This window comes from Sebastes umbrosus, chromosome 19 (assembly GCF_015220745.1).
Source record: "Sebastes umbrosus isolate fSebUmb1 chromosome 19, fSebUmb1.pri, whole genome shotgun sequence".
Classification (NCBI taxonomy): domain Eukaryota; kingdom Metazoa; phylum Chordata; class Actinopteri; order Perciformes; family Sebastidae; genus Sebastes; species Sebastes umbrosus.
The window spans coordinates 20,470,798-20,491,700 of NC_051287.1; the positions used below are offsets into that span (position 1 = coordinate 20,470,798).

General features: G+C 39.9%; 1 protein-coding gene across 15 annotated transcripts in view; it reads right to left on the reverse strand.

Annotated features, from left to right (window-relative positions):
• Positions 1-1,936: 1,936 nt before the first annotated feature.
• Positions 1,937-20,903, reverse strand: part of ggt1b (gamma-glutamyltransferase 1b) — an 81,908-nt gene continuing 62,941 nt past the window's right edge. For 2 of the 15 annotated variants that reach the window (XM_037752310.1, XM_037752321.1), the window contains 14 exons: positions 19,060-19,157; positions 16,755-16,803; positions 12,654-12,858; positions 12,305-12,435; positions 12,085-12,174; positions 11,651-11,843; positions 11,395-11,555; positions 10,354-10,503; positions 7,620-7,756; positions 4,911-5,098; positions 4,676-4,803; positions 4,089-4,201; positions 3,860-3,973; positions 3,053-3,199 (listed from right to left, as the gene is read on the reverse strand). In XM_037752310.1, coding sequence (XP_037608238.1) covers positions 3,053-3,199; positions 3,860-3,973; positions 4,089-4,201; positions 4,676-4,803; positions 4,911-5,098; positions 7,620-7,756; positions 10,354-10,503; positions 11,395-11,555; positions 11,651-11,843; positions 12,085-12,174; positions 12,305-12,435; positions 12,654-12,820 — 1,719 coding nt within the window. In that variant the 5' untranslated portion in view covers positions 12,821-12,858; positions 16,755-16,803; positions 19,060-19,157. Of the gene's footprint in view, positions 3,200-3,859; positions 3,974-4,088; positions 4,202-4,675; positions 4,804-4,910; positions 5,099-7,619; positions 7,757-10,353; positions 10,504-11,394; positions 11,556-11,650; positions 11,844-12,084; positions 12,175-12,304; positions 12,436-12,653; positions 12,859-16,194; positions 16,497-16,754; positions 16,804-19,059; positions 19,158-19,882; positions 20,034-20,119; positions 20,201-20,903 lie in introns of those variants that run through there. The other 13 variants (XM_037752315.1, XM_037752319.1, XM_037752313.1 and 10 more) reach the window with 11 other exon arrangements.

Below are 20,903 nucleotides of genomic sequence, written 5' to 3' on the forward strand. Positions count from 1 at the left end.
AGGGAAAATAAATTGTCTGAGTTGCATAACTCTGAAGTTCATTAGAACTATGTGGAAGTGAGATTGTGCTTAATTGGGCCTTAAAGGGAAATTCAAGTGTGACTTGCTCATTTCTGCATTTGTGTCATTGAAAATAATTGTAACCACAGCATTACTTTTGCAGGACGCCCTGGTAGACCACAGGGCTAAGACGCATAGCATGTAATATGGATGTATGACCGGGGACATGTGCTGTATGTCATCTCCTGCTCTCCCAACATCCCAACGTCACTCTCCGCTAGCTACTGTCAATAAAGGCAAGAGTTCAAGGAAGTGTCAGGTTAATTGGCGCTGTACACCTGGATACCATTGGATGTCAGAGGTCAGCTGGTAGCCACATGGCTGGTGAATGAACCAGTGATTATGATTAATGCACGCCTGACTACAGTGCTCTTCCTGAACAAATGCTACGCTTCACTCATCGCTCCATAGGAAACACAACAAAAAAAAAACATTTAAGCCATGCTAGCAGTACGGCTCTAGGGACGTCTGTCTGTTGTTTGCTATGACCATTTTGGTCCAGACTGAAATATCTCAGTGACATTTTGACATGTCATAGCAGGGTAAACACAGATGTAATTGATGTGTCACAGCCATTCCAGTGAGCCAGCATGCACAATACCAAGGCCTTGGCCCACCCACCTAAATGGAACAGGGCAATAATTAATGTTATTAATTACACGTGTTTACCCTGCAATGGAAAATGGACTTCCATTTATATAGCGCTTTTCTAGTCTTCCGACCACTCAAAGCACTTTACACTACATGTCAGTATTCACCCATTCATACACTGATGGCAGAGGCTACTAAAGGTGCCAACTTTGCCCATCAGGATCTAATGTAAAGCAATTTGGGGTTAAGTGTCTTGTTCAAGGACACATCGACATGGGACCCGGAGCAGCCGGGGATCGAACCACCGACCTTCCGATTGGTGGACAACCTGCTCTACCATCTGAGCCACCGCCGCCCTTAAATGACATGTCAACATGGCTGCTATTAAAAGAGCCTATTGGATGGATTACCATAACATTTTGTAATGATATTCATGGTCCCCAGACGAAGAATCTTTTGACTATGACTTTTTATTTAGCATCACCATCAGGTGACAATCTTAATTTTGTCCTATATTTTAGTTTATGACCAATGAAGTGCTATAATGCAAATATGGCAAAACAAAAACATACCTGCTTAGCATCCGGATGTTAACATTGTCTTTGTGAGCATGTTAACCTGCTGACATTAGCATTTAGCTCAAACCACAGAGCTATGCCTGCATTCTCACAGAGCTAATAGCAGGGCTGTAAACCACAGCTGTACGATAAAAACTGGAAACCAGACCCCAAGATGGCGCCTATTCAGTCCAATGAGAATTGCTCACCTGGCGCGTGATCGTGTCTAGATGTAAGCCTAACCCACAAAATTGCAAAAAACTCTCGAGACTTGCTGCCTGACGACCTATCCTAACTTTAACCATGCGAGGTCAATGCCGAACCGTAATCATCTCACGAGAGTCGCGTGACATCAGATTTTTTTTAAATCGCTTTTCTCAGCTCGAGGGAAGTTTTACAGGTATAAAACCTCCATGGATCAAAAATTCATAATAGAAAGAGTTCTAATTGACCTTGTTTGCAGTTCGAGGTGTCCTGTCAATAGTTTTAGAGACGTCTCTTTTACAATGGCTTTTTGGGATCCAGGGGGATTTCTCGTTGCAAAACCGAGAGTGGCCCCTGGAAGTCTGAGCAGCAACGCCATATCCGTTTCTGATTATATGTCCATGCTGTAAACTCTTAGTCTTGTTCACCATTAGCTTAGGTACTCTGTGAGGACTCCACGTCTGTCAATCAAACCAGCTACTAAGTAAATTATCATTGTTGAGATTAAAGCCTGAGACCCAAAATACTTTTATACAATGGGTATGTTTAATAATTACAGTATGTTCATTTCAAGTGAAAAAACTTCTAAAAATAGAAAACATCTACAATGTCAATTTCATAAAAACAATAAAAAACCATTAAACTCACCAAATAAAATGATCCATTCACACCATTCATTGTCCTTAATTTGTTTTTAAATAAATATGTGTTGTGAATGTTAAAGTTTGTATTATGACAGTTCCTATCACATATAAACCAGTCATTTTTAGCAAAAAAAAATGAAAAAGGCACTATCATTTTACACGTTTATACATTTCAGTTATCATGCAACACATTTACATTCCAGCTGAGTAAAGAAGAAGAGCCCTGAATCTCAGTGGTGACTGTGAGCAGCAACAGCTGTAATGTTGTTATGGGGTCATTACAGGCCATTGCACTCTGGGTTGTGGGAAATGACTGTAAGTCATTAAGTAGGACTGTGTCGGTCCCTGAGGTGTTACAGTCCTTTATTTTAACAACAGATTATGTCGGCTCTCCTTCCGTTTGCTGTCACCTCATATGAACAGTCCTGGTGACTTCTGTTAAAGTTTTAAATTACTAAAAATGATTTGAGGTTTGTTAGTTTTCGTTGATTTTTTTCTATGGATATTTCCTTAATTAAGAGCTCAGTTGTTAGTAGTTACTGTAGACGTCACATATCATATAACAGGAAATAGCTTTACACTGCTAATGATTTACAAAAGGGCTTCATAAATAGGAATTGTACACATTTATGACCGATAGTGTGAACAAAACATTGATGATGGTAAAGCTCTCCCTTAAAATAACACCCAATGTCTTGTGCATTTCTTAAATTACCTGAAATTATGACATGACATAGAAATGTATTGGACATGAGTCAATATTTAGAATTAATTTCAGAGTGAGGCACTTTGTTTTCAAGGTCGTAACACGCAAAAGGTCATGTTCTGTTATCGCAGTTGCGTGTTATGAAGCAACGTTATTCTAACTTAATGAGAGAACAATTGGGGCCCAAGACAGCTGATGTTCCCGTTTTCTTTATTAAGTCTCTAATCTCTCTGGTGTCAAGGTTCACACGTCTGTAGTCTCTCTGCACAATCAGAGGCGTGTTTATGACCTCAGTACCCTGCGGCGTATGCCCACTTGCGAGGATCTGACTGAGCGTGGAGTCCGTCCTCATAGCGAACCACCGCCTGCACCACAGCTCCTGATGATTTGAGGAACTCTGTCTCGTGGTTCTTTAATGCCAAACCATTCATGATGTTCTGTAAACAGGAGCATAATATGAAGACACATGCAAAGCAAGGGAAAATAAATGTGTGGCATGCTGTTTGTGTAAGATCTTTATCACACAGCAGGTATCAACAATGCTGTATTTGCTTAGAAAAAATGAAGTTTACCAATTTAATAAAAGGGGAATGACCCATTTTAAGAATTCATGTTGAGTTACATCTGTGAAAACAACTCGACAAATCAAAGAAAACACAGAACTTGTGATGTGCTGCCTAACATACAATTGATAGGATGCCAAAACCGTGCTAAGTTGAGTGGTAACGTCAGCAGCAAATGATTTTACATCCCAGTGAAATGAAGGGTTAGTTCTCCAGTTTCTATTTTTCTATTTATTACCCTCCAAGGAATATTTAAAATATATTATAATACGATGTGCAAGTTGTACTGCAACCATATATAAGATTATTTTTTAGCCTAGGCTATTACCATGCCAGTGTTGAAATATTTTTCTCCTTGTAACATTTCTGAAGGTAAATATAATGAACAGAGTCCCAGGTGCCAGGCATGACTGAGTTACTGTATAAAGGCTCAGTGTTAGCGGGGCTTTTGGTTGAAGGATTGTTTCCCTACACGCCACACCACCTTGCTATTAGTCACATATATCAGTATTGTTTGCGGTTTGTGACACTCACTTTGTCAAAGTCGGGCTCCGCTACAGTGGCGTTGGGACTCAGCTGGTTGTGGAGCCTCGGATCTGACACAGCTTTATTCAGATCGTAGTCGAAGAACAGTGCGTTCAGAATCACCTACATAACAGCAGACATTTCAGACAATGATAACTGAACAGCAAAGGAGTAATTATCTAGTTACAATCGTACACTTCATTAATTACAACAGCTTGTGTAGCGGCTTGTGTCTTACCTGAGCGATAGAAGTGGTGATTTTTGTTCCCCCTGAGCCTCCGACCACCATCTTCACTTTGTTGTTTTTGTCAAAGAGGATGGTCGGACACATAGATGACATCGGCCTTTTTCCTTTTAACAGAATATAATGGTAGTTTAAGTTAACAAAGATGTCAAATGAAACAAGTGTATGTCCTTTGCGGTAAAAAGTATCCATGTATAATGTCTGTGTGTGTTCATAGAGACCTATCTACACATTTCATTTTCAGTTTGACGTTGAAGGGTCTTTTTTCTGTTGATCCGTGTCAAAAAATCCACATCAAACCTACTTTCATTCAATGTTGTAAAACAATGAAATGTGAAACCTTCCAAAGGGAGTGAAGACATTTGATCCACTCTGTATTTTGAGTACTAATGCACAAAAAAAAAATACTCAAAAGCTGAAAACATTATATGCAGTGTCAAGAAGGACAGGTCGACCTCTGTGTGACCTTTAATAAGCCCACTGCTGAACAGCCACTCTTTTATAATTTTACTGGTTTTGAGAGCCCTTACGTGTGTTTCTGTGTGTGTGTGTGTGTGTGTGTGTGTGTGTTTTAATCTAACCTGGCCTGATGAAGTTGTTGGGTGAAGGAGGCACTCCGAAGCCGTTTGTGATGAGCGGAGAGCTGAAGTCGTCCATCTCATTGTTGAGAATTATCCCTGTTGACCCTGACATGACTTTGGAGCCCAAACTGCAGGAAAAACAATAACTGTTAAGATATGAAAGGATCTACAGGCACAAGACTGATTAACTAACATTAGAAAAAAATATTTGTGACGGTCAGTTAGGAGGTCGTACAGGTGGTTGATGGTGCTGGTGGCGGCCACAGCGCTCCCATCTTCTGCTACTACAGAGAGATGTGAGGTGCCGTGGTTCTCAGGCAGGTAAAACTCCGGCTCGTAGTAGTTCATGTGATGTGTTGACTCATCTGTGATCTTTTCACGGAGGTCATCGGCAAAGAAGCTTGAAGTCATATTCTGGATGAGCTTTGGAAGAGAACGTGGGACACATTAATAAATAACACACTAAACAATACTTTTCCCGAAATATTTGGCATATGATGTATTGATTTGTGTTCTGGGGAATTTTACTATTGTTCCTACAAATTTAAGACAGACAAAGTCTTGCCTGCTTTTAATTATGTCTTAGTCACTCATGTTTGTGGGATAAAATAGAGATTCATTGATTTCTTCATTCACTGAAGATGAATGGCTTGTTGAACTACACTAAATGTAATAATTTAGATATTCACACTTTAAAGTCACTCATTTTACTATAAGGGGAAAAAAAGACACTTCATCCAACTGCAGGTGAATATGAATACATGTATGCCAAATCAGTTTCCTAGAAATGATGTTAATGTTATATACTATAAATGTGCACGTTTTAGGAGAAACATAATGCCATGTAGACAGGGCCACCTTAAGGCATAGGCGACAAAATCTAATTTCGCCAAGGGCACCAAAAGGGCTAAAGTCGGCCCTGCACCTAGATTACGTTTATTATTATAATAAGGAAACACTGTTAATGGTGAATCTGCCAAGTTGGAAAACGTCGATACTGAATGTATCTGCAAAATAAGCACCAACAACGCATTTAATTTATTTTACGCCATTACAAATTCTGCTCGTTGTAACAAAAGCATGATTAATTTAAGCACTCACTGCACTCCGTTAAGTTGGGGGAAAAAAATTGTGTTCTTGGTTTAACATTGGAAAAAAAGTCAACAGTGACTTCAACCACGAGACAAGACGCGTTTTGTTTTTTAACATTAAAAAAAAAAAAAAAAAAAAAAGAAAAAAGGTACAGTGTGTAGGATTTGGCCCCATCTAATGGTGTGGTTGCAGATTGCAAACAACTGAGTACCCCTCCGCTCACTCCTCTCTTTCCAAGACCGCGGTAATGTGAGCTGCCAAGTGCAATACCGTGGTAACGCCGTTCGCCTCACTCAGAGGCCATCCTTACCATAATAACACTACTTTAGGAGCAACAGAAGTCAGACGGCAGCTGACCGTACCACGGTTTTGCACTCTGCGGCTCACGTTACTGCAGTTTCATAAGTGTGTCGGACAACTACGGTGGTCTTCAGGTAAAGTAAAAATGTGAAAGTCTCTCTCTAGAGCCAGAGTTTGGTTTATCCGTTCTGGGCTACTGTAGAAACATGGCGGCTCCGTGAAGAGGACCCGCTCCCTATGTAGATATGAAGGGCTCATTCTAAGCTAACGAAAACACAACCATTCTTAGTTTCAGGTGATTATACACCAATGAAAACAGTTATGAATATTATATTCCATTTCTGCTAATAGACCCTGTGAAATGTTACACACTGTTCCTTTAACTGTAAACACAATGAACCCTTTCCCTAAACAACATCTTTGAAAATATTGTTTTTGTTGCCTTTCTGTGGTTTAACCTCTCACTTAGCTGTGATGTCACGGTGTACTCCATGACACAGTGACATCACTGCATCGTTTCTCACCACATCCATCAGTCGTGAAACCTTTAATTAGATGCGTCAGCAAAACACTGTTTTTCAACTTTGTGTAAAGTTACTCTTTAACCAAAGTGCTTTGTCTGTACATGTTCAAACATTTATTTACAAATGAACAAAGTATTTGGCCTTCAGCGTTGGAGAAGTGTTTTTCCTCACTTACAAGAGACACTGCTGCTGTGTCATAGAGCAGAAATCATGTGATTCCCCAGAAACTATAACCAAGCCTGTAACTGTTAAATAGTTTTACAGCAGAGATATGGAAGTTTTTATTGGATTTTATTAGTTGTAATCCACAGAGGACATTCCACAAATGTGTACCATGATCTGCAAATATTTCACTATCCACAAACATGTATTTTTGTATTTTTGTTGTGTAAAGTCACATCCACAAAAATACAGGGCGATTTACAAATACGCATAACTTACTCTGTAAATACGTATTTTAAGGTTTACATGTAAAGTGATATATACACATTTGTGCATCTATTTTGCATTTGCAGATCGCTTCCTGTGCATTTACGGGCCACATGACATTTGTAACTTCCCTCCTGTTTGTTTACAGAATTTTGTCCGATTGGTACCGCAGCAGATCTGTAGATAATAGTTGTAATCCACAGAAGACAATTCACAAATATGGAACATGATCTGCAAATATTTCACTACCCACAAACGTATTTTTGTATTTGTGTTGTGTAAAGTCACATCCACAAAAATACAGGGCGATTTGCAAATGCACATAAATTACTTTGTAAATACGTATTTTAAGGTTTACATGTAAAGTGATAAACACGCATTTGTGCATCTATTTCTACATGTGGAATGCTATCTGCAACTTTTGTAGATCGCTTCTTGTGCATTTGTGGGCCATGTGACAAATACAACACAAATACAAAAATACATGTTTGTGGATAGTGAAATATTTGCAGATCATGGTACACATTTGTGGAATGTCTTCTGTGGGTTACAACTAATAAAGTCCAATAAAAACTTCCATACAGAGACCATGACCTTACATCTGTGATGTTGAGAAACATCGGATCTCCAAGTAAGGTCCTCTTTGCGTAAGCGAACCGAAAAGCCTCCACGATGCGATGGTAGGTCAGGATCTTTTTCTCAGGGCTTGCCATACTATCTGAGGTGAAGTTGTACCCTGTAGAAAACACAACAATTATCAGTAACTCAATTTAAACCGCAGCTTCGTTCATCCGTCTTCATTAAGACGGCTGTTCAGGTAGGAAAGGAGGCAGCTGAAATGGACTTGACCCGGCCTGTTCCTGTGTTTTTATTTAGTCCAAAAGCTGCTGTGACCAGACCATGGGTGTTAGCCTGAGCTGACAGCCACGGGGGGAAACATGAGGAGAGGCTGAGGGAACCGGAGAGTTTTGGTTTGATGGGTTTCAGCTGTCAGACAGAGGCAGGAGTCACGGTAAATCAGCGGGATGAAAGTTTCGGGCAGTCGCTGAAATGTGCGCGGAAAGCCTCCGCCACTCGACTGTGTCCAATTAGAGGTAAATTGGTGAGATTAGTGTTAGCTGGTGAGACAGGGGGCCGCAGTGAGTGGGTGGCCAGTCGGAGGAAAGGGAAGCGAGATTAATTACTTTAGAAAGGAAGTTTCCCGTCTAATCCTCAGAGGCAGACACTGTCACTGTACTGAAAAGTAGCACAGAGACTGTGTCTTTCTTCAACATGAACAGATTTTCTGCAATGTCAACCCGCCAACGTAGGAGAAAGTAAAATCAGGCAGACTATGCACACAGAAGATGACATTATTATATAATGAAAATGATGATAGAGAAAGTAGCAATGACTTGATTAGCAACATGAACGTCGCTGACTCCAGTGTGAAGACTGCAATTAACTTTGGATCTTAATAACCTCAATCAAACAAAAGCCCTTCTGTCAGGCTCACAGTCGCTCCCTCAGGTGTTTTAACTTCATTCTCGAAATTGGAGGAAGTTAAATGTAAACTTGATATTGTTTCAGTAGCTTATTGCTTGCTTTGAGGCACCATCTGTTAGTGTTGCAGCATCAACAAACTTAACCAACCAAATAGGCTGTTCCTTCATTACAAAAGTGATTCGCACATATGTATATTGTTTTTCTGATCTGTCAGGTCTGTGGTAAAAGAAATAGTTCAACATTTTGGGAAATAGACTTATTCCTTTTCTTGTGAATAACCCGCACAAAAATCAAAGTGTAAAAATGACAATTTGCAGTTCTATGGTTTGTTATGTGCTGGATTTTACCTTGGCCATGAGATCCAACATGTTAATTATTGAGCTTTATAGGAGTGCTTTCATTTTTTTTTTTTAAAGATAGACCCAGGCTAACCCTTGTTTCTAGTCTTTATGCTAAGCTAAGGATGCATTCACACCAAAACAGGCGTTAGAGCAAAAATGCCAGTTCCTGCAGCAGTGGGGACCGCAGGGGGTGCTGAAAAACAAAAAAAAACAGCAGCTTCTGGCGAAAAGTTGAAACAGAATGAATATTTAGAGAAATAACCCGATGCCACGCTGCGGTGGTCAATCACTTAACCGGTGATCCAGAGCAGTACAACCCAGCCATGAAGGAATAAAAGACGTTAGACGTTGTGCAGTCGCTTGGTGTTAATGTGCCATTAAGGACACTCCCACACCAACACCGCACAACCCTGCGCTAATCGCCGCAGCGCCTGATTTGGTGCGAATGCAGCCTATAAGTCAGCCGGCTGTTAGCAGTAGCTCCATACTTGGTGAGTGGTGTCAATCTTCTTAGTGGAAAGTGTTGAACTTTTCCTTCCTTTTTCACTGTGACTTTCTTGCATTTGTATTTTAGCCAATAAAACCACAGCATTACAGAGAGAAATTTCTGAGCAAAAGACGCTCGTAATACCCTTGCTGCATAGTAAATCACCCTAATGAATGTCTGTACCAAATTTCATGGCAATCCATCCAATAATTATTGATACATTTCAAGCAGCTGGTGCTGCTAGATGAAAGGCAGGGATCCATAAAGTCATTAAAGGAGAGGTTTACAATTTTTCACGCTATGTCTTGAAACAATTAGTCAGGCTCCCATATGCACATTGAGACAGGTTTTGAAATTTATTATCATTCATACTGGTCATTAAAAGATCCTTTTCTAATGTGGTTTCAATGGAAGGGATGGGGGACAAAATCCATGGTCCTCATTCTGTGCAAAAAAAGTTTTCCAAAGTTTGTCTGAAGCCTCCTAATGCATTTTCAGTATAAGCATCCCTTACCTGTACATCGAAAGAGCATTAGAAAATATCTTTTAATGGCCAGTATGAACAGGAGGAACAATAAATTGTAAAACCTGTTCCAATGTTCATATGGGTGCCTGATTATTGTTTTAAGATGGAAAAATTGTGAACCTATCCTTTTAGTTAAGCTGTATGGAAACCATGAATATATATATACCAAATTTTGTGGCAATCCATGAATTAAATGTTGACTTGTTGTAGTCAGACATCATGTTATAGGATTTATGACATATTGTAGCATGCTACTACTTTGTAAAACACCGATCTACATTACAAATGTGGGTTTGTGTTTTACAAAGAAGTTCATGATACTCTTATGTAACTAAGTCAACCAAGCTTTTTTTATTTAAAGAGTAGCTTTCCTGTGCAGTGGATCAACATGCTGCTCACTGTGGAGTCTGAGAGAGCAACTGGCAAAGTGAAAGCAGCTCACACATTGAAGCACTCCCACTCGGGATGTTTTTGGACAAAGCATCAAGGCTTACCATTCAAGATGTTTAATATCAGCGAGAGCACAGGGCCGCTAGCGGGGGCATTGGGAACAGCCATGGTGTACTCCCCCACATTCACCCTTAAAGGGTTCTCATCCAAGACAGGCACATAATCCCTCAGATCCTCCATTGTGATGATACCGCCTAAACATAGATTGACACACACATACGGTGAATGCACACTTGGACGGAAATGGAAAAACAAATCCTGTTTATGGAAATTAGCTGTGCACAGAGAGGTGTTCATATATCATATTTTATTATATGTCCTGAAGTTTTTTTTTAGCAAATGACTTTTAGTGATAACAGAAGTGGCAGTAATGAAGATAATGTCCTTGTGTGCAAAATGAATGTGATTTGTGGGTACAGAAAATGATCTAATCTGCAGAAATAGCTGTTTGGATTGCGAAATAAAGTAAAGGATGACTCAATTGTGCAACTTTTTCACTCAATGACAAAACTTGCTAATGTTACTATTTATAATAGGCTTTTTCATCCAACAAAGTAAAGCAGCTTTCCTATAAACATTATGGTGTTTGACTTAAAGGGACAGTGTGCAGGATATGGCGGCATCTAGTATTGTGGTTGCAGATTGCAATCAACTGAGTACCCCTCCGCTCACGCCTCCCTTTCGTCAGTTGCCGGCGTTACCATGATTTTGCACTCACAAGCATGTCGGAGAACTACGGTGGCCTTCAGGTAATGTAAAAATGCAAAAGGCTCTCACTGAGTCAGTGTGTGGTTTGTCTGTTCTGGGCTACTGTAGAAACATGGCAGAGCAACATGGCGGACTTTGTGAAGAGGAGCTGCTCCCTATGTAGATTTGAAGGGCTCATAAGATAACGAAAATATGATTCTTAGTTTTAGGCGATTATACAATAATAATGAAAACAAAGTTATGAATATTAAATTCCATTTCTGCTAATAGATTCCCCCGAAATGTTACACACTGTTCCTTTAAGACATTTTGGTTAAACAGTCTATGCTCATCGACTTTCAATAAATGCAAAACAAAAAATAAAATAGAAATCCTACCTGCTGCCTGAATATCCGTCACAAGGTTCTGAGCCAGTTGTCCCCGGTAGAAAGCATCAGGACCTTCTTCTGCTATCCTCCTATAGCTTTCTGCAAGCTTGGTAAATACGATGGTGTCATTTTCTTTTAGGACGTCGCCAGTTTCCCCACAAAACACTTCACTGAAATAGAGAAAGTAATCATTTAAGATGGTAATGAAACACTTTCAAAAATAATGAGACACTGATTTCATACTCCTTAGGTCGATGCTTCTCACCATAGGGCTTTGTCCTTGATGATGGTTTTCTTGTTTCTGTTCACAGCAGAGGCAAGTGCCCGGCCCAAAGGGAAACCTTTTTCTGCGAGATCAATGCTCGGCTGGAACAAGTCTTTCCAAGGCAGTTTGCCATGTCGTCCGTACGCCATCTCATAACCTCGGATCTCCCCCGGTACAGCAATAGACAACCCTCCTACCATTCACAGAAGCCAAGGAAACAAAGACTTAGATTATTGCCTTATAAGTTATTTAGACATTTTAGGACACAAATTGACTTCTAAAACCCAAACTTTTGTTGTTCTTTATTCCTGAGTTTAGATAATACACACTCTCTTTGGTCCGTCTCTATCACAAGGTCATCCTCTTTCATAATAATGTAAACTGCAGCTTCCGTCAGCTCATTTCCATGTCTGATAGCGCTGGTTAAACATTACCTTTCTGGGACAGATCTGTGCTGTTCCCAAACATGTTCTCTGTTGCGTTGCGCGGGGCCGTCTCCCTGGCATCAATGGTCTCAACTGTCCCTGTGTACAGGACGGTCACAAATCAGGAAATGCATTTAGGATCCAGATGATCAGGAAGTTGTATGAGTTTGTTGCATCAGTGGGAAAGTAAACAGAAGACTTTGTGGTGTAGGCGAGAGGAAAGGTGTACCAGTTTTGGCGTTGTAGATGGTGAAGAAAAGTCCTCCTCCGATGCCCATGCTGTGAGCGTTCATAAGTCCAACACACAGTAAAGTAGCTATAGAGGCATCAACTGCAGACCCCCCTTTCTTCAGTATGTCTCTGGTAAAATTAATTAAAAACACACACACAAGGAGAGAAGGGGTGGAGGATTAGTTAGTTAAGATCTTAAGACCCTGTGTTGGCAAAGAATAAAGCAGGTTCACAGGGATTTATACGGGTATGGCTGTTATGTGCAAGCAATGTTCAGGCTTCTATGTTTAGTGTTTACAGCAGATCAACGTGTGTCATGAAGGATGTTTCAGTGGGTGAGCTCTCACCTGCCGACCTCTGAACACGGCCCAGCATCTGCCGCCACAGCTGCCTTCAAGCACACCTGCTCACTCGGCGGATTCCGCTTCCCGACACCGAAGAAGACGCCAACGAATGTGGCGACAGACGCCACCAGCAGCAACGCCAGCGCCGCAATTATTGTCGCCTTTACCATTTTTATAGAGCAGGAACAATAAATGCTTTATTTTATGCCTGTCAAGAGAAAAACGTTTTCATACATTTAAATGTGTGTACATTTAAAATGTATGAAAATACAGCTGCAAAAATCCGCACTTAGTAAAATCAGAAACAAGCAAACCCAAATTATACATCAGAGATTATCAGCGGAATCAATAAAAATTCAGAAATTTTAAGCAATTTGATAACTCAAAGGAAAGTTCAAACCTACAATTGAGGCATATTGAAATATCAATTACATAAAAACGTAAAACATATCAATAACTCCAATTTAGTTGAGGGAACTTGATACGACTATATAGGCCTCAGAACAGTAGTACAAAAACCTACAGCATATTTATTAACTGGATTAAACAGGTTGTTCACAACAAATTATGTCAAATATGTTTTAAAAATTAAAATTAGGACACTTTTTTAACACTGATGAAAGCTTTTTGCTGAAATGTTGCTGACTTATTAGTCACAAAAATGAGGACATAATAACTCTATGCACTATTATTTTCATTGTCATTACTGTCTGGCATAAACAATATAGGATGTTTGACCAGAGTAATTTTTTATATTATGATTACTAGCAGGACTTGGGGCACGGTCACAGGAATACAGGCGAGTGACCATCGCTTGCCGAGGCGATATTCGACTGAAACTTCAACAATGTTGAACTCCACGCGAATTCGAAGATGAAAATATACCTCGCCACCAGAAGCAAATATTTATCTGCCCCTTTGCTCGCATAGAATGGAAGTGAACGGAACCGTGCCTTGAAGCCTAACATTAGCTTACTACCAGGGAGTTGCATCTGTCTTGTGTTACAGCATGTGCCAACAGGTGAATCGTGTTAAATGTAAATAAGTAACTACAATGGTCAACAGACCAAGTAAGGCAGAGGTCTCTTGGGGATTCATTGGCTCACACGCAGTCGCGGCTCGTCTTTTCTACTGCATAAGAGGAAGAAAACTGAAATGATGGTGGAACCGTACCTATTGAGCCTGAATGCCACATCTTTTCGGAAATGTACCTAATTTATTTTAGTTTTCAAGATAAATTCTATAAAGAAATTAAGAAGAAAGAAGAAAAAGAAAGAAATTAATGAAGAAAAAATAGTAGTAGAGTACTCAACCAATTTAGCATTGAACCCCTATAACGCTGTTGAACTTTGTCAAAACTTGATGCCTACATTACCCACAATGCAAGTCGACAGCTGTCAGTTTAACAGAGATTCAGGTATGTTATGCTACATGTAGTAGCGGCTAATGTAGCCTTGAGCCTCAAGCAGAGATGTGCAGAGGGCTACAGCGGTCTGGTAAGCTCACTTCTTTATAACAACCATTTTCAAACTTGTTGTCTTCAGCCTCAACCAACTCTGTGACTCAGGTGACATCACTTGAGGCAATTCATCTGATTTGGCGCAGCTCCCTCTGGAGCCACGAAAGGCTTTATACTACTTTTTTCCCATATGCAGTAGTACTCAATCATAACACGTAAACAGATGATGTGTAAAATTGGTGTTCCTTTTTAAGCAATTGTAGAAATATATAGCTGTAATAAAATAGAATACACAAATATAATAGTGCTAGTGTATTCATAAACTGCCTTTAAACAAGCCGTCAGGATTTCCATAGTTTTGTGATGTCACAAATATAAAACATTTAGACCATTTCACAACGTAAACATTCAAAATGTGTCCGTTTATTTCCTGTTGCAGTGTATGGTTGCATCCAAAATTCCATAATAACATGCTATTTAGAACACTAAAATAGTATATGAGATATTTTAGTATGTCTGAAACCTTAGTATGAAACAAATAGTACGTGAATCGCATATTATTTCCGCTGAAATATTACAGTATACAACGCTGGACACTACGGCGGCATACATATGTCACAATGCACTGTGGTAGTGACGACAACGTTCATAAAGGACGTTGACGGACAGCTCTATAACATCAATAATGCTTCAATTTAACTGAAAGTATAAAATCTCACTTTGCTAGGCGTAATCTATATTTTAAATTAGTTCAGATTCTCACAAACCGTCATTTTGGTCAGGAAGTGACTACGTAAATTACTGCTCAAAGCGTCCGAAAAGATAAATACTACTGTTTATTCACACTAAAGTATGTTTAACGATACTATGCATTGCATATCCAATATGTGTACTATGTGATTTCAGACAAAGTCTAAGTGAATGACATCAGCTGACAGGAAGTAAACATGGACCCCAGCTGTTGCCTAGCAATGCAATTTCATTGAAATGCGCTACAAACAGAGCGTTTCAGACAGAGGGTAAATACAGGCATATTCAGGCAGACAGTATGAGGAAATTAAAGCAGGTTTTTGAACATTACAGTATGTAAACATGTACTAGTAGAAACCTAAAATACACGTTTGAACCTGAAAATGAGCATGATATGGGACCTTTAAGACAACACAAGCCCGATCAAGCTCACATTCACTCGAACACCAAGCTGCCCAACTTCAGCCAAAGCATTTAGCGCCCAACAGCACCACATCTCTGTGTGATGTATCCAAGACAACAAAGTAAAGCTGAGTCATTAGTGAGTGTTGTACAAAGCTGACCTTTGACCAATAGGTCAAATTATATGGAGGCTGTGTGGGAAGCAATATACCCAAACCCCATTTTACTCTGTTTAACTTCCTGGCTGTAAAAAAAGTCCACTCCATCTCTACGGATTTCCTTAACACCTCACTGCTCATCAGGCTAAAGAGGAAGCTTTATGCTTCTTCATGTCAAACTGAGTTCTTTCTAAATGTCGCTGCCAGAATGTTTTAAAAAAAAAGCTTGACTGAATAGAGGGTTAAAACATATTTTACTACTCTTGTCTCCTACTACAAATAAAAGAGGGATTTGGCTCTGCTAGCCAGTTAACCTCTAAATTGTTGTGTTAAAGTAAAGTTGTATGTATGAATCATTGAAGAGTTTGTTATATCTGAGATGATCTGTCTGACAGAGGCAGTGTGTCCCCCTGGCTGTGCTTTTAGCAGCCAATAAAACAAATAAAAAGAAAAAGCCTAAAGTAGTTTAGCTTAAAAATACCAAACCCTGAAGCCTACTGTCATATAGATTATTTGGTCTGTCAGAGAAATGAAACCAGATTACATAACAGGCAAATGAAATGAGTTAGTTGTGCAGCACGAGAGTTTCTGTTTAACATTACAAACCATTTATACTAAATTGTCGTCTGCCTTCACATCTCTCAAGAGCAAAGTTGCTTCAGCAATTAAAAGCTAAAAGGAAAATTTGAAAGGTCCCATAGCCTTAGATCTGGATTCAATACCTGGATTATCGAGATAAACCTTCCCAGACATGTAAAATAAGTTCCTATCTTACCTTGACTTCTCTCGGGCCCTCAGCAGCAGGCTGCTCGCTGTGTGCGTTTGCAAAGATCTGCAGCAGTTGATAGGTAATGGGTTTACAGTGCTGTGGTTTGCAATATGTTAACCATCACAAAATCATTAAACTTTAACCCACCCCACCATAAAACACCTATCTTATGTTACCAAGGGGAGGAAAAAATGCAGACACAGAAGAAACAACCAAGATGACATTCAAGGTATGGCTCAAATAACTAGTCATCTGTGCGCAATCTTCACACAACTTCCTAAACTACCACGGAGAAATTGAAGCTGAGACTGAGAGGAAACAACAATTCACTGGATGAATAGTTCTTTATCTGCAGCGGCACATATTTGCGACAAAGATTAACCAATAGTAGTTCACTGGTGGTTCATTTCAAATAGATGACGCATGACTCAAGGTAGTCAACACTTTCACAAAATGATAGGGACCTGTTTCACAACTTTTGATGCAAAGCAGCTTGAGAATAAATATAGATTTTTTGCAAGACGTCTCACAAAACCTGTCATATTTGAAATAAAGTGCCTCCTCACCGGGAAAATGAAGGCTTTCAGGGCTGCGAGGGAGAAGATCACATCTGCCCTGAGGGGAGGAAAGAACAAACTGCAGGGGGACAGTGTGAAGGGTGCAGAGCTGGACGAGAGGGTCAGTTAAATAAGCAGCTAGGCCGACAGGGACAGGACAGATGACTTTCTCAACTTTGACACAGGGACTCCAGGGACAGCTATCCCAGGTTATCCCAGAGATCCAAACCTACTCTTTGAATTGACCATCTAAGGTTGAACTCAGAACTCCCAGGTTGCGTCCCAAATTCCATACTAACATGCTAAATTCCATACTGACCTGCTACAGTATGTGAGATATTTTAGTATGTCCGAAACCAATAGTACGTGAATTTGATACTTTTTCCAGTGAAATATTACAGTATGCAACGCTGGACACTACGGCGGCATAAATATCCCACAATGCAATGCAGTAGTGATGACAACTTTCATTACAGACGTTGACAGACAGCTCTGTAACATCAATAACGCTTCAATTTAACTGTAAGTATAAGATTTCACCCTGAAAGGCGTAATATATATATTTTAAATCAGTTCCGATTCTCACAAACTGTCGTTTTGGTCACTTGAGATTGGCATGGGTTACCATGGTTACATGTCTCCAACCGTTAAAGAGGCTCTGAGGAAGCTGCTCAGTGCATCCAAAAAGATACATACTAGTCACATAAAAGAATGTTGAACAATAGTACACATATTGGGTATGTATATGTGATTTTGGATGAAGCGCCAGACTGCACCGCCACTGTGAAGCTCCACCATAAATTGGTTAACAGAGAAAATTGGGGGAAATCTAATTTGTTTATGCTCCAGATGGCCTGAAGGCACTCAAGGAGGTGCATATATGCAATCTGAGAAAAAGCCTTGACGGCAAACTTTAATTTGATTCCCAATCGAATAGTTATGTTTAAGTTATAAGTTACTTGGGTTAACAGAGTTTTTTCTTAAAGGTACAGTGTGTAGGATTTGGCAGCATTTAGTGGTGTGGTTGCAGATTGCAACCAACTGAGTACCCCTCCACTCACTCCTCCCTTTCCAAGACTGTGGTAACGTGAGCCGCTGAGTGCAAAACGGTGGTAACGCCGTTCACTTCCTTCAGAGGCGATCCTTACCATAATAACACTACTTTAGGAGCAACGGAAGTCAGACAGTGGCTGGCGGTGCCACGGTTTTGCACTCTCGGCTCACGTTACCATAGTTTCACAAGCCTGTCAAAGAACTACAGTGGCCTTCAGGTAACTTAAACCGTTTCATCTTTCAATATACCAACAAAAAAATCGTAATAGCACCATCCAAGGAGTCTCTCTGAATGCAGTCTGGTCCCTGCATTGGATATTTAGTTACAGCTGTGATAACACCAACACTTAATGTTGGTGTTTTCACAGCTGTAGCCCATCAGCTGTACTAAATATCCAAAGTCAGTCACATAGCTCTATTTCAAACAGAAACTTATAGTAGGGCATGGTATGTAGGAAAACACTGCACTGATCTGGGCACCTACAAGCTGATAAAACACAGTTAACCATCCCTGGAATAATGTTTTATTAAAATGACATGTTGATGGCTCATTTTTAGGACTACCATCTTCTTCTTCAGCCTTTAATGACATAAGCTTGGTTTAATACTTTAAAAAGGGTTTTAACAGAGAATATACCGATAATATTTAGTAATTTAAATCGCATCTTTGAAGTGAACATTTAGTTCTGTGCAGTGGAACATATCTGCTAAACCAGCAGCTGCACTACGCTGTATTTTCTTGACTTCTTCCTTTATTCAGTGAACGCAGAATAAAACACATCCACTGGTTTTTCATTCTTTTGTTTAGATGCAAAAAAAAAAAGTCGTCTGCTACCACACTGACAAAGCCGCTTTATGATATCCGCTGTCGTGTTTGTCTTTTTCTTCTTCTTCTACATAATTGTTGTCCTTTTCTTCTTCTTGTAAACACAATTACTTTGGGTCTATAAAGAATGCATGTCAGAGCCTGATAATATACGACACATCTGTGCTGTGCTGGAGCTGCGACAATCAACAGGCTGTAAATCAATTCTTAAGCTGGAGGCAACGGAAACACCTCAACGGAGATGTATGGGTGCTACTTTTGGCTTGGGGACCACCTCATTCCACCACCATGAAGAGTAAGAGATAAAGTCGGTCACAGTAATTCTCACATGATTCACCTGTAAACAGTTGTAAACCCCTAAACCACGGAGTGACACTCAGGTGACCCTCACGCAGAGCAGCCCAGGAGATAATACTAAATATCATATAAACATACCTTCTCCTACATACTGTGCGTCTGCTCCTGGAGTGTCCTTCTGGCTGTCAACCCTGTCACCTCCTGCACCAAAACATCCCAGAGTCCACTGCATCCGTCTGGAGACAAAAGAGATAAAAGATCAGGTGTACCGTATACAGCTCAGAGAGAGAGTTGCTTTAAACTTCTCAAATGTCCTCTGGTGTCGTTCTACAAGACGCCCATATCTATGGAAAGCCGTTTGAGCATTTATTCCATATCCTTGATATCGGATGTCAGTGTCCTCCACTAGTTCGGTCTTTGTCAGCACTAGTTGGACATTTTGTCTTACTAGTTAACTAGTAAGCTACAAAAGCTTTGACATAGTAAAGAACATATTCACCTCACTAGTTAACTAGTGACCTACAATTTCCTGCACTAGTTAACTAGTAAGACTGTCAGCGTTACTAGTTGGGTCCAGAGGTCCACTAGTGCATCAAAAAGCTGACTAGTTGGGACTTTAGTCCTACTAGTATGGTGCACAGTCTCACTAGTAAGGCTTCTGTTGGAACTAGTTGGATAAAAGTGCCACTAGTTGCTGAAAAACAGTGACTAGTAAGAGTTTTTGTTCAACTAGTGCGATCAAAATGTCCAACTAGTGCTGACAAAGACCGAACTAGTGGAGGACACTGACGTCTGATATCAAGGATATGGAATAAATGCTCAAACGGCTTTCCATACATATCAGCAGGACAATGCTATGGTTGAGGTTTGGTCAAATTTACGCACAAAAACAACTTGGTTCGTAAAAGATCATGTGTGAAAATAACTACTTGGTTAAGGTTAGGGAATGTGATGGCCTCACCTGCTATCACACAGCTAATGATTAAATATCGGTAACCCTCCAGCACACATCTTAGTTTTCTTCATAGTTTATATTTAATGGTTTCTCTTCAATGATTTGTCTGACCTTTTGACCTCATGCACATACATCAGTTATCAGTTTATTTAGTTTTGTTGGCAGTACATTTAGTTAACTTCTGTAAGGTCACACTTTAGTTTGTCTTTAGATTAGTTTGTCATTTTTATTTCTTTGAGTTACCGGTGCTGAAAGTGCCGCTGCTGGTTGCTGCTGCTGGAGGGACATCTTGTTGGGCCTGAACAAAAGATGGGTCCCCTAAAGCAGAGCTCTTAATACAGGAAGTGGCCAATCAGAATGTACCAAGTGCAGCCACATCATGGGGGGGATTGGATTCCTAGTTTAGAGATTTAATTAATTTCTTTAGAATATTTGTTGGTGCTTTTGTTTTGGTTAATTGCTAAATGATTTATACTGATAGACTAACTATCGTGCTTTGTTATATTTGTAGTTTAGTTACAGTTGTCTTTGTGTTACCCCTTTGTTTCAAAAATGGTCTGATCAGCCATTAAAGGCCTATATGTTTGCCTTTGTCTTCAATTTTAGTCATTGGTTTAGTCTGTTAGCCTTTACAGTTAAGCTCTGTTTCATTGACCTCTTTTATGGGCCTAGAACTCTTTTACAGAGTTTGTAAATTGTTTGCTTCATTTTTTTGTTAAATTAAACCCTCTTTTTTAAAGTCCACCTGTGACTCCTCTACCTGCCAGCTCGGTCCCTCACAGGTAACAATCATACCCCTGCCCATGAGCTGCTTGACTCCATACAACCTAAAAAAAAAAACATAGTGAATTGGTACTATTGTGTAGATAATGCGTTTTTTTTCCTTAAAACTCTGGTAAAAAAGAGGAATCTGCTACCAGCTCAAAGAAAAAAATAAGAACCTGGACAATCAGGAGATCATCGACCCTGAGAATGAGGAGGCCAGACAAAGCCATTAAACTTTAGAGTTCACTACTGTTTCCATGGC